Below are 12648 nucleotides of genomic sequence, written 5' to 3'. Positions count from 1 at the left end.
AGGTAGATTTATTGTGAAGTAGTCAATTAAAATATGGATGATGAAATTGACTAATCAAACTATCCATAGTGTGTAGGTTTACTTTAAATAATGTAGTTAACGGTGAGGTTCCTATTATCCTTTTTGTGGTATTCTAAGAAAAGTAATTTGTTCATTTTTTCAAGACCTAGAGTTGATATGAAAAAATAGACATAACTTCAATTATACTTCAAAAATGGTAAGATTTTTTACGCAAGAACACAAGAGGGAGGAGTTGATTCGTATCATCTTGGTTTGGTTCAAATTTCTCTATTTTTTAGACAAAGGTGAACGTCTTTTGCCGCTGCAACATATATAAAATGTTATTCGAACAGTATCAGATCAAGGCATGCAACTAGCGAAAATCATAATAAAATGTTCTGATCTCGCAAGAGATGTGAGATTAATAGCTATGTGTAGAAGTGATAGACAAAGCACTCGAACATCACTATTGTAGAGCATTTTTCCCCTAAAAAAATGGTGAATAAAACTAGAGTTTTCCTATATTGTTCTGATGTTTTCTATCAGCTTTGATCATTCGGATGGCATCAATTAAGGAAATTAGAGAACAGATCCTTTTATGGAATTGAGTATATTGAATATGAAATTATTAAAGACACTGATATTTTCTTTCATAACAGAAAGATCAGAACAAAGTTTCCCTTTCTTCCCCTTGTTTACGCTCCAAAATCGAATTTAATATGGTTTTATTTATCGGTAAATACTCCTAATAGCTATGTTTTCATTTGAATAGTGAGGCTTGAGGCCAATTGTGTGACTCCACAAACATCAGTAAGTTTTTCCACATTTTGTAACTCTTAATTCTTATGTTGCATGTCTGTCTTACATATTCTGAATGTATCATGCAAGTCATTAATAGATCTAGCTGATTATTACATGATGATATATCTATCAATGTATTATGCATTATTTGCAGAGTATGCGAATGTTGTTGTTGTTTATGGACGTCCATGTGATGGTTGCGGAGGAAGAGGAGAACCAAACAGCAAAAGCGTATGAATAGCTTCATTCCTTCCATTAATTAATTTCACTCTCTGCTGAATCGAATGTATATACTGTCTAGCTCCCAACTCTTCTCTGATAATTAATTAATGAGCAGAAATATAAAGGATTTAACTCAGTGCTTACTTTTTCAAAAGTCAAAATTCTTACCACCCGCTATTTTTCCCCTAGCAATCAACCACTTTTATGACTTGTTTTTTGCAATTCTTAAACATCAATCATATTCATATTTGAGTGGTAATATATATGAACATGTTCATTTAATAAACACTTTTTAAGACTTGCAACTTTCTTTATTTCTCTTTTTATTATGTCATATCACCTGCTATTCTTATATTTAATTTTCTCTTTTTCTCTTTCAAAAATGTTAGATAGCATGGAGTAATTCACGTAATATTAAGAAACTTAATATATAAAAAAAAAAGTGTCTTCCTAAAATGACTGGTGGAGCAACGACCCATAGTCCACACGACAAGCCAACCAGCGGAGTCAAATCCAAAACGGAAGAGATTAATTTTTTAATTTTCTAGTCGGGCAATGCATATGGCAATTTCCACATCTTCCTCTAGGTAATTTTGGTTGCAATTCGATCTTTTTTCTTGTGGTACTTTGCTCTCTAGCTAGCTTTAGCTTCTTTTTCTCGTGGAGGAAGGCAAAAGATGAGAGGTTTGGGAAGACACAAAATATTTAATTTAATTTATGAGGAATCGAAGAATATGAAACGTACAGTAGATACAAGAGGAAAAAATAAAAATAAAAGGGCAATGGTATGAAGAAGAAGAAGAAATGATTATGATAGAGTGATATACATACATGTATGAAAAATATTTACTGACCTAATTTCATATTTAGACAATGATTATGATTATGTGATAGTGTTGAGTTGAATTGTATTCAATCACATGCTAAAATATTATTCAATTTTAGAATATTAGGACTCAAAACTAATAAATTTTTTAGAGATTAAAATTAAATTTTGAAATATTTACAGAGAAAAATCTTATTTAAGCCACAAAAATACACATGAAAATCAATTTTTTTTTTACATTCAACTTAATTAGGCTTAGATATTTTTAATGTCTCCTAAATTTAAATTTACTTTTTTAGTACCTAAATTTAAAAAATTTCTCTTTTTAATTCTCTTCATATAAAGTTTCTTGGATTGATTTTGGGGCGGTTAGTATTTTTTTTAACGAAGAGGGACTAAAAAAAGAATTCTTTAAAATTTAGAACTAAAAACAAATTAAATTTGGAACATCAAAAAATAAAAATAACCCAAATTAAAAAATTAAAAACATATTTAAGTCTTCAATTTATTTTAATTTAAAATTTTATTTTAAAATATATTTTATGAACTTGAATAAAGGTAATAACATAAAATAAAAATATTTTTTAACAATTTATTTATATGTATATTTGTAAATTTTTATTATAAAATATTTTATAGTAATTTATATTATCTAAAAAAATAATTAAAAACAGTTCTAAATAATTATTGTTTTAGTTTCTCAATTTGGAGGTCTTGTTTATTTTAGTCTCCTGAATTTAATTTATTTATTTTGGTTTTTAAATTTTGAAAATTGTTTTCTTTTAGTCCTTACCAAGATGAGTATGACTCATAACAAAAAAAATATTTTGATATTTAAACGCACACTCATGGAAGGGGTCAAAAAGAGTAATTTCCAAAATTTAAGAATTAAAAAAATAAATTTAAATTTAGAGGACTAAAAAAATAGGATCCACAAATTGAGGGAAAAAATAGTAATTAAGCACTTGAACCTTAATAAAATATAGAATAGCTTTTGGCACGCATAAAATAACAAGTTATGCCTTGACATTTTATGGATTTCCATTTTTCCGTTGCTATTTTTTTTACTTTTGAAAATTTGCCGCTTCGTTATAGAGATTTGATTTGATATCAGCATCTACTATTCACCTTAGTCAATTTAATTATGTTGGAACTGTCAAACTGAGGGCGAAAGGATCACAAGGAGGAGCAGACTTTAAAACGAAGGCAGTGTAAGAAATTATATTAACACAATAAGGTACTATACTATATCATGATTGCACAGGACCGAAAATATAAAAATTAAGTACTATTTCGATCTGTGTGCAGCAGCTTGTTTATTTTGGTTAATGAATAAAATTGCCATTCATGTATAATGTTCAAATTTAAAAACTATAGAATGTGGAAAAACTTAGTGAGGTTTTTTGAATTACATATTTGTACCCAAGTAGAAGAAACTGAGAAATGAGACAAAAAGATGTGAGAGAGTCTCTCATGAGGTAACCATCGTTATTATTAGTAACTATTGAGCAGGAAGATTAAGATATATACACACTATTTGAGGAGAATTTTTAGGTTTGTCTAATAATTTTTTGTTTGAGACCGATAGTAAGTAACTATTGAAGCATTTCCACGAATATAAATTTAAAAAAAAAAAAAAAGCACTAGCAACACAATTGTTAACTTACTCTTTTAAAACACACTCCATTAATAGTTGGAAAGATACAAAATTTGATACACTACTAAAAAAAGAGTTTGTATTTTTAAATAAATTATAAAGTGTGTCAAAAAGAGTTTGTTCGAGACTACATTTCTTTTAAAGTTAAAAATGTCAAACCCTGTTAAGTTTTTTTTATATTCAGAAACCACATTAAGTTTGTCAAATTTATGTTTTTGTTATTTTCTTATGATATATTTTGTGTATTTTTACTAGGTACAGCTTTTCCCATAATAGTTTGTTAAACTAAAAGAAATATAGAATGTGTAATCGCTACAAAGTTTGATGATAACAAATATCTTTAAAATTTATGAATCAACTAACATGTATTATATGTGCAATTACATCTATTAAATGGGATCTTGTACAACTGTTTTAAAAATTTATTTCAAAAATAACTCAATTTTGTAAGAAAAATGGTATCCAAAGCAATACATTTTTTAAGCAAAGCCTCCAATATACCTTTGTATATATGATCAAAATTTCATAGACACATTTGTGTTTTTTAACTAACTAATCTAAAGTTTGAATTTTAATTTTGATTATATATAGAATATATTATGTTAAAAGAAAAATATTTATTTTTAATATATTTATGTTCTCATGGTCTCCGATGAATATTAGTTATTATTTTAAATGTTTTTATTATTGTCATGGTTAGAAAAAAAAATCTTTGTATACGAAAAACATCTTATTTTAAAAAAGTGTCCAATAGATTTTTTATATCAACCTCAAAATTTTTTAAAAAATAATCGTTTGAGAATTAGCCACAAGAGTATGGTGATTGACAAATTTGCTATTTTTTTTTACTAATAGTAGTATTTATTAAAGTATACTTATTTTGAAATTAGTTATTGACATGAGACTGATTTGAACTACTAGCAGTAATTTTCTTACAATTTTAAAAATCGTCAAAATAATAATAATAATAATAGATAATAGATAATAGACAATAACATACATAACAAAGCTGTTAGAAAATTAACGCACGCCAATAAGTTAAAACAGCTACATGATTTGTTTTTCGTAATGATCAGAGTTTTTTTATAAAAAAAATTACGGATTTTTAATATATTTTTTTAAAACATTTATTTTTTACAAGAAAGTATTTATTATTTAATGCAACAGTTTCCAAATTATTGATTTAATTAGAACGACTTCGTTACAATGAAAACCAATGATTAATAATTTTTTTTTCAAAACAACCCAATTTTAATGAATAGTGAGTTGAAAACCAACAAATTGAGCGATCATCCCAAAAGTATATACCTATTAATGAACTCGACCTAAAATCAGTGAGAAAAAAATAACCGTATATCCAGCTCCATCCCATGGGATGGGATAGCCAAGAATGAATGACACGTGGAACACTCGTCATCTTAAATTCAGTAGCATTCACCACTGGCGCATTTTATCATTACCCGCCACTTCCGCCGCCACTTCTCACTCTGACTGAACCACTTCACCAAACAAAACTACCACATTAAAAAAACATGTCACTCTTGTTCTCACCGCCACCTTCCCTCACGGGCCTCAGCCTTCACCCCCATGTGCACTTTAGCCCCTCCATGTCTATCCTACGCCGCCTCCCCTTAAACCTTCGCACCACCCGCCGCCGCCGCCTCGCCACCGTTTCGGCCGCCCTACGCCAGGACACCGCCGTCTGGACCCCGGCCCCTCTCTCCGAGGTCGAGCACGCCGCCGAGTCGCTCTTTCACATCGCCATCGACGTCTCCGACGCCCCCGACCTTGCCGCGTCACACACACTCGCCGGGCAGTACCTCCAGCTCCGGGTCCCCGACGCGCCGAAGCCCTCGTTCTTGGCCATCGCGTCGCCGCCGAAGCTCGCCGCGGCCCGTGGCGTGTTCGAGTTTCTGGTGAAGAGCGTGGCGGGATCCACCGCGGAAGCGCTGTGCGCGTTGAAGAGAGGGGATGTGGTTGAACTCAGCCAAGTCATGGGAAACGGATTCGACATCGATCGGATCCACCCTCCCGAGAATTTTGGAACCGTTCTCGTCTTCGCCACTGGATCTGGAATTAGGTCAGTTCTTCAATTTTCCATTATACCCCCAAATTTTATACTAGAACGTAGAATTTCTTTTGTAACATACTCATGCTACACGGAAATGAAGGTCTTAGATTACCGTTACAGTTCTACTTTTGTCACAGTCCTTGATATTGCCGAAAATTGCAAATGAATGTGACTAATGCGATCTTAATTGCAGTCTCAATGCGGCATAGACCCCAAAATTGATGTTACAGTTGCAATAGTTACCGAATTTTAAAATCTTGTATTGCATTTATTAACAATAATGCAATGTCCTACAAGGTAAAATGAATTAAGTTAAACTTATACACCTCAGTTTTCGCAGAAGTTAGATAAAAGAGATTTTATAAAAGTTGAGTGTACTAGTTGATTTTAACATGTGGGAGAAGTTCAATTCATTTTAGTTTCTTATTTTTTTTCTTTTACAAGTGTTTATAGAAAAGTTTGACTAAACAGGACCTTAATACTAGATTTTCCTTTTACTCTCTTTTACTTGGTGTCACCATTTACGTGGTTTGTGTGCCAGTCCAATTCGATCGCTTATTGAGTCAGGATTTGATGCCGGGAAGAGGTCTGATGTGAGACTATATTATGGGGCCAGGAACCTTCAGAGAATGGCTTATCAGGTTAGTTCAGTTGTTTTGTTTGTTAGCTTGATGATTGGAAAGCTCGAACTACTTTCAATCAGAGCTTGCATTAATAACAATGTTCTTTTATGTTATAGGATAGGTTTAAAGACTGGGAATCTTCCGGTGTGAAGATTGTGCCTGTATTGTCTCAACCAGATGAGAATTGGACAGGGGAAAGTGGCTATGTTCAGGTAAAGTGTGTGGGCACGTTGCATTAGAGTTTCAAATTACTAGCTTCACAAGTTGAATATTGTTTTCATTTCACACATGATTACATTCACAGGCCGCATTTTCAAGAGAGAAGCAAATATCTGACCCACTGACAACTGGTGCTGTACTTTGTGGGCAGAAACAGATGACCGAGGTGCATATTAGAGCTTAGCTTTACTTTTCTATCTTCATAATTATGAGACATGTATTTGTTGTGTATTTATTAACTTGTCCACTAGTACAACCTTCTGGGCAAGTGCCAGTCTTTCCTAGTCAAGTCATATGAAGAAACCTATGTAGAGAATGGGAGAAAGATACAACAATGGTTCCTTTGAGGAAACCAAACCTCCTAGAAATAGCACTCTCGTTTAGAAAGAAAATTAGCTTGTAGGTTCTCAACTAATTTGGTGTCTCCTCCTTAGGCAAAGCCTTCATGACTAAAATTTTAAATAATTATAGAAATCAAGATTTTGCTGACAAGACATGGTAATCTCCACAAGTCATGCATCATGTGGATTACAATCTACTAGTTTTCATTCTCCATTCCCTGCCAGGATTTTCTTATTTTTTGAAACTTAGTGAAAGAGTTGTCCAACTAATAGAGAATAAGGTGCATTAGGAGAAGAAGACGAAATTACTTTATTTATCAAGATGGTATTTGGGTGCATTCATGCATGTCACCAATCTATGTGCCTTTAAACTGGACTCTCTCGAATAGGACTTTTGTACAAAGCAATCACTTCAATATATGAAACGGGTTATTATAGCATATATTATGTGTGAATGCGTTCGTTGACTTGCTTGAGAAAGAGAGGATGCTTCACAATCTCGGGGGGAAGGGATGTGCATTGTTATAATAATTGTCTACAATACAAATAGCCGCTTGATCTGCTATCAATGTTGCTAAGAATTTTTGTAGCTCGTGTTTTTCCTACAATGCTATGTAGTGAGAATTGAGAAATACTAACAACATTACCTTTTTTGTTGGATAAAACCTAATGTGGTGCCATAAATAATGTAGTTTCATTCTTAATTAGTGAGGTCAAATGCGGTTTCACTCAGCAACAGAACGTCAAATATTGTGTTGCTAGCGTTTTCTTTATCTCGTGGTTCCAATGCATGACCCTTGAATATATTGTTGCAGGAAGTGACATCAATTCTTGTTGCTGATGGAGTATCCGCTGATAAGATATTGAAGAACTTCTGACCAAAATGGATTTTTGAGCACTGTTGTATCATTTTTTGATACTCCATAATTATTTCATTGACTTTGCTGAGTATCAAGCATCTCAGCCTGAAATGTACAATAAAAAACAATTTTGAAATTTTAGTCTATATTAGAATTTCCGGGGTCCAAATATAGGACGGAAATACCAGGCTTAAGAAAGTCGAAAAATACTTGCGAGGGTTGGTTTGTTGGCACTCTTGCAAGCCAATCTTTTGTTCTATCAATGCCTGTATTATCACGCAGCCATCATCGATATATTGACATTAAGATTGACACTGATCCAAGAGTCGACAAGTAATCGGGCTGTTTTTATTTAAGCTTGACTCGCTTAGTTTCCAAAAGTATTTGTATCATTTTACTATCTTAAACCGATATTTGAATTCGTGACAGAAAATAATTTTAAAATGTCTGCTTTTGTATTTTGGTCGTTTCGTAGGATAAATGAATTTATTTAGATCGACAACAAATTCTTATGTTAATGTAAATTAAATCGAAAAATTATAAATTGATAAATTAATGAATTGAACATGCTGTATCAGTTCATTGAATTCAGTATTGAGAGTTGAAAGAAATTAGTCCTTACCATACAATCGCATATTCACATTCGCCGATTCACGTTAGATGGTTAATATTATTTCTCAAACTAAAATAATTTGTAATAAAAATAACAAATTAACTCTTGTCAAGCTGCCATCTCTTTACCGTGATCTTTCACCTGCTCGTTCCGCGAATTAATGACTCCTTTAACAATGAAAGCTTTTAAGAATTAATAGATGTGGGCCTAGCAGTGTTGAATTCGATGGGATTTAAACTTTCAAAATAAAAGGAGGGCAAACCCCATAACGAATAATGAGATCATCTAACAAAATCTGCCCACACCCATAGTAGGGAGGTAGTTCATGCAAACGTATACGTAGGCGTAGCTGCAACTGATAAGGTGTTGTGAAAAGAAAAAAAAAAAAGTATGAACAGCAAGCCATGGCTATGCAACCTGCAATTCTTAGCTTTCTTCATGGCGTGCAATACGTACCTCCCAAGCCTTGTTTCAAAGCTCATTGATGACCCTGCGTTTCGTCACACGGCAAGCATTCACACGTCTTTTCAACACTAATAGATGTACATTCTATAGTTGACGAATTAGTCTCTACCCACAATGACTAACTGAACAGCATACAGAAGCCTACCTGTGCAGTAGCAAAACCAAACAAAGAGAAATCCCACAAAAAACCTCAAGAGTATTCTTTTTGTAAACTTCAAATGCAACTGTTTTATAGTTGAATGAGGATCAAATTAATGTTCACAGCCAACAATTACCCAACAAAGTTTCCATAGACAATAACTGCCGACAATATTACATCCGACATAAATAATGAAATTGTTCCTTTAACTTTAATTTGGATATCAGATACTCAGCTGCCAATCAGTACAGAACCACCACAACAGATTCATTCTCAAAAATCAAACAATTTGACCATCATTATTCTCGACCATAGCTCTACTTTCATGATGACCACCATCCTTTTTATCGGTTTCAGTTTTGTCTAACTTCTCATCATGCTTTCCATTGAATTTAGGGGAGTGTTGTTGCATGTGATTTCTCTCATCATCCAGGTGGTGCCGATGTTTGTGATGATGATGGTGGTGGTGGCGATGATGGTGGTGGTGGCGATCAGACTTCTTATGCATTGATCTTTTGCTTTCATCTTCAGAATTTTCTTCCAATGACTTTGATCTGCTTCTTTGACCATGACTGTGATGATAATCAGAATCAGATGACCTCAGCTCCACATTATGTGATCGCTTGTGATGTTTCTGGTGCTTTCTATGACCTTTCTTACGGGGAGCATCATCACTTGACAAGTCAGATTCACTAGATTCTGATCGTCGATGGCGTTTGCTATGTTTTCCATGATTTCTTTTCCGAACTAGACTATCTCCTTCTTCAGTAGAGTAGTCTGATCCACTAAATTTTGATGGGCGTTGCCGTTTGTGGTGCCTTTTCCTCTTGCTTAATTCATCAGCAATAGAATCAGAGTCGCTAGAATCTGATCTTGAACCTCGATCTCTCAGCTTCTTGCTTTGCTTCTTCTTTCTTCTCTCCTCCTCAGAGCTACTCTCAAAGTCATCATAATCACTAGTCTCAGAGGATGATTTCTTTGTTTTCCGTTTGGAACTTTTTTCTTTCCTTTTCTCATGGTCACCAGAGTCATAGTGAGAATGCTTTCTGTGCTTCCTGTGAGATCTTTTACTTGTCTTTCTACTCTCATCATCACTGTCATTATCACTGTCACTATCAGAGCCAGATCTTTTTTTATGCTTTGTAGCCTTCAGCTTCCTCTCTTTAGTTTCAGCAGCAGCTTCCAGCTTCTGCTCCCATTTCAGAGGAGCTTCCTTTCTCTCCATAATCTTCTTCTTCTTCTCCTCAACCAGCTGGATGAACCGTTTGGCGTCCATTTATATTCAAAAACCAACAACTCAAAACCTGCATGTTGGTAAAATGATGACCAGAAGTGCATCTCACAGAAGAGAAAAATCAAAGTTAGTTTTGATCAAATCAAACCAAATCGTTATATTGAAAATTACAAAGGATTAAACAAACAATAAAAAATGCTACCTCACACTGTTATTTATGCAAATATATTTAGCACTTGTTCTTTGCAATAAAAAAAAAAGAAGAAGAAAAAGAAACCTGCTACAGACAATTAGCAAAAAAAAATATCACAAAAATAACATATACAACCTTTACCTTTTTCGGATAATTATTCAAAAGAACATTAATACATGACCCATCAGCAATCTACTCAGTCACAATGGCGGTTTAAATTTCAAAAGGTAAGTGGGGATACAAGGGCTCAGGGCAAGAGTTATAAGGTTGGCTTGATGGTAAAAGGAGAAAGGAGGAAGGGAAAGGTTGTGGATTTGATTCCTCCCGCTAACAAAAAAATTAACAATTAACAACAAACATTTGCGAATGAAAAAAAAATGGCTCAGGGCTTATTACTACAAAAAAGTCTACATATTCTGAACATTTATATTACCACAAATAAAATATGCTAACCCACAAATGAAAATAGCACTAATAGATGAGCATTGCTCATCACCTATAGTGAAGATGGCTGAAATTAAAAAAAAAAAAAAAAACTTGGAATGATGAGAGAAGAGACAGAGTCAGGTCAGATGACCCAAACCCATTATTTTTTCCTATTTTCCACTGATCACTTCTGTTTCATGTTTGTTCTTCTTCACCAAGTTAATTAAAATCAGAAAAAAAAGGGTAAAAAACATGAATCAAATAGTAAGATTTAAGAAAATTCATATGCATGCATATTAGTACATATAGCCTGTAATCCATATTCCATAAACATCATCCAATCATATTCACAGGTCACAACCTCCACTTTAGTTCAGAATATAAACATAAAACAGGTGGGTGTGGGTTAGAACAAGAGAGGGTGGATTTGAGAGAAAAAGGCAGAAAACTGAAACCTGTCAACAGCATCAAATGGAAAAGAAATTTGAACAAAGAACAGAACAGAAAAAAGGGCGGCTAGTGCAGAGAATAGTACTTCAAACAGCAATGATGGGTGACAGCTAGCTCAGAAAGAGGAAGAACAGCAGTTAGGGTTCTTTGATAAGCAGCAGCAGCATTCTTCGATGCGGGATAACAATCAATAAAGAAGCAGGTTCAAGCATTGCTAACTTTGAAAGTGGGTAAAATATGAAACTAGGTCACTAACTTCATAGATCACGCGTACACTTGAATCGCAATTTTAAAATTATATCATTCCAACTGCGATTTCAAGTGCAATCTATATCGCTCAGAGGGATTAAAGTTGTAACATTGCACAATTTTGCAAATATTATTAAGACAAAAATAGGTTAGTAGAAGAAAAATCGATTACATCTCATGATCAATAATTGGCACCGTGAAACATAGCAAGTTAGTGAACATGGTGAAGATGATAAAATCACGCAAATGTTATTTGTTCTCATATCTCCATCCGCAATCAAGTAATCAGTAATTCAAAGAGATAGATTTCCTTGGATATTCTCTCCATCATTTCTTACCTTATAAATGAAAGCGGAGAAACACGGTAACAGCAATCTGCCCCGAATCCAGTAATATAACTAGCGGTACGGATGAATCTGCATCGAATCAAATCAAACCAAAAGTTGATAATTTAAAAGAAATAAGAAACAAAAATCGAAAGTGAGGAACCGTAAAAACAAAAGGGAAATAGAGAACAGCAAAAGGCAGCGATGGAGCAGAGAGGGTTGAAATTGAAAGAGAGGAGGAAGGAAGCGATACCTGAAGGAAGAAGGTTCCAAGTTAGGGTTAGGGGTAGGACTTGCTGTTTGCCCCTATTCCTTCCAAAAAAGGTCTAATGAAAAGAAACAATACAATTTTAATTTATACACGCTTTAGCTTTTCTCTCATCTTGAATCGGACCATATTCTTTCACGCGCATGGTCATGGTCGGTGTCCACGCGGACGCGGTCCCCGCCACATTCACTTCTAATTTTGTTTATAAATTTATAAAAGTGAGTTAAATTAATTTTATTAACAACTTACATGACTATCCTGTATCAAAAAGTTTAACTTTTAGATTCGATTTATAAACTTAATAATTTCACATTTTAGTATGACAGTTTTTTAATTTTTAGCATCATAATAATCGACTAGTTTGTTTAAATTTATTTATTCAAATAAATGTTTATTTTAATAATTATAATAAGTAATTTTTTATTTTTTAATATTTATCTAGATGACTTGTTTAAGAAGATATTTTTATGTTTATTTTAAGAAAAAAAATCATTGGTTATTAAAAATTTTTTTAAAACACTTATTTTAATTTTTTTATATAAATTTAAATAAACGAATCCAATGAATAACATTTGTTTTAGTAATAACAATTATTTATAATGATGAAAAATAATTGTCAAGCATAAGAATCATAAAAGTTATATTTTGTAAGTCATATATATATT

General features: G+C 33.1%; 2 protein-coding genes across 3 annotated transcripts; one reads left to right on the top strand and one right to left on the bottom strand.

The window, feature by feature from the left end:
• The first annotated feature begins 4844 nt into the window (after window positions 1-4844).
• On the top strand, window positions 4845-7936 carry LOC100796877 (fruit protein pKIWI502). Its single transcript, XM_003536600.5, has 5 exons — window positions 4845-5586; window positions 6119-6218; window positions 6317-6412; window positions 6505-6585; window positions 7576-7936. Exons 1-5 carry the CDS (start codon window positions 5039-5041, stop codon window positions 7636-7638), a joined length of 888 nt encoding a protein of 295 aa, XP_003536648.1. The 5' UTR covers window positions 4845-5038; the 3' UTR covers window positions 7639-7936.
• Window positions 7937-8900: 964 nt separating this feature from the next.
• On the bottom strand, window positions 8901-12056 carry LOC100795990 (sarcoplasmic reticulum histidine-rich calcium-binding protein). Of its 2 annotated transcripts, none has more exons than XM_003536598.5 (3): window positions 11969-12056; window positions 11728-11805; window positions 8901-10141 (listed from the first exon to the last, which is right to left on the bottom strand). In XM_003536598.5, the coding sequence occupies exon 3, from the start codon at window positions 10111-10113 to the stop codon at window positions 9118-9120; it is 996 nt and encodes a 331-aa protein (XP_003536646.1). In that variant the 5' UTR covers window positions 10114-10141; window positions 11728-11805; window positions 11969-12056; the 3' UTR covers window positions 8901-9117. The 2 variants fall into 2 exon arrangements, with proteins under 2 accessions (XP_003536646.1, XP_003536647.1); XM_003536599.5 differs by having other exon boundaries at window positions 8901-10175; window positions 11969-12049.
• Window positions 12057-12648: the final 592 nt, after the last annotated feature.

The sequence above is a fragment of the Glycine max genome, chromosome 10 (assembly GCF_000004515.6).
Source record: "Glycine max cultivar Williams 82 chromosome 10, Glycine_max_v4.0, whole genome shotgun sequence".
In the NCBI taxonomy this organism is placed as follows: Eukaryota; Viridiplantae; Streptophyta; class Magnoliopsida; order Fabales; family Fabaceae; genus Glycine; species Glycine max.
The sequence above is the reverse complement of the archived record's forward strand: the minus strand, read 5'-3'. Positions and strand labels throughout refer to the sequence as shown.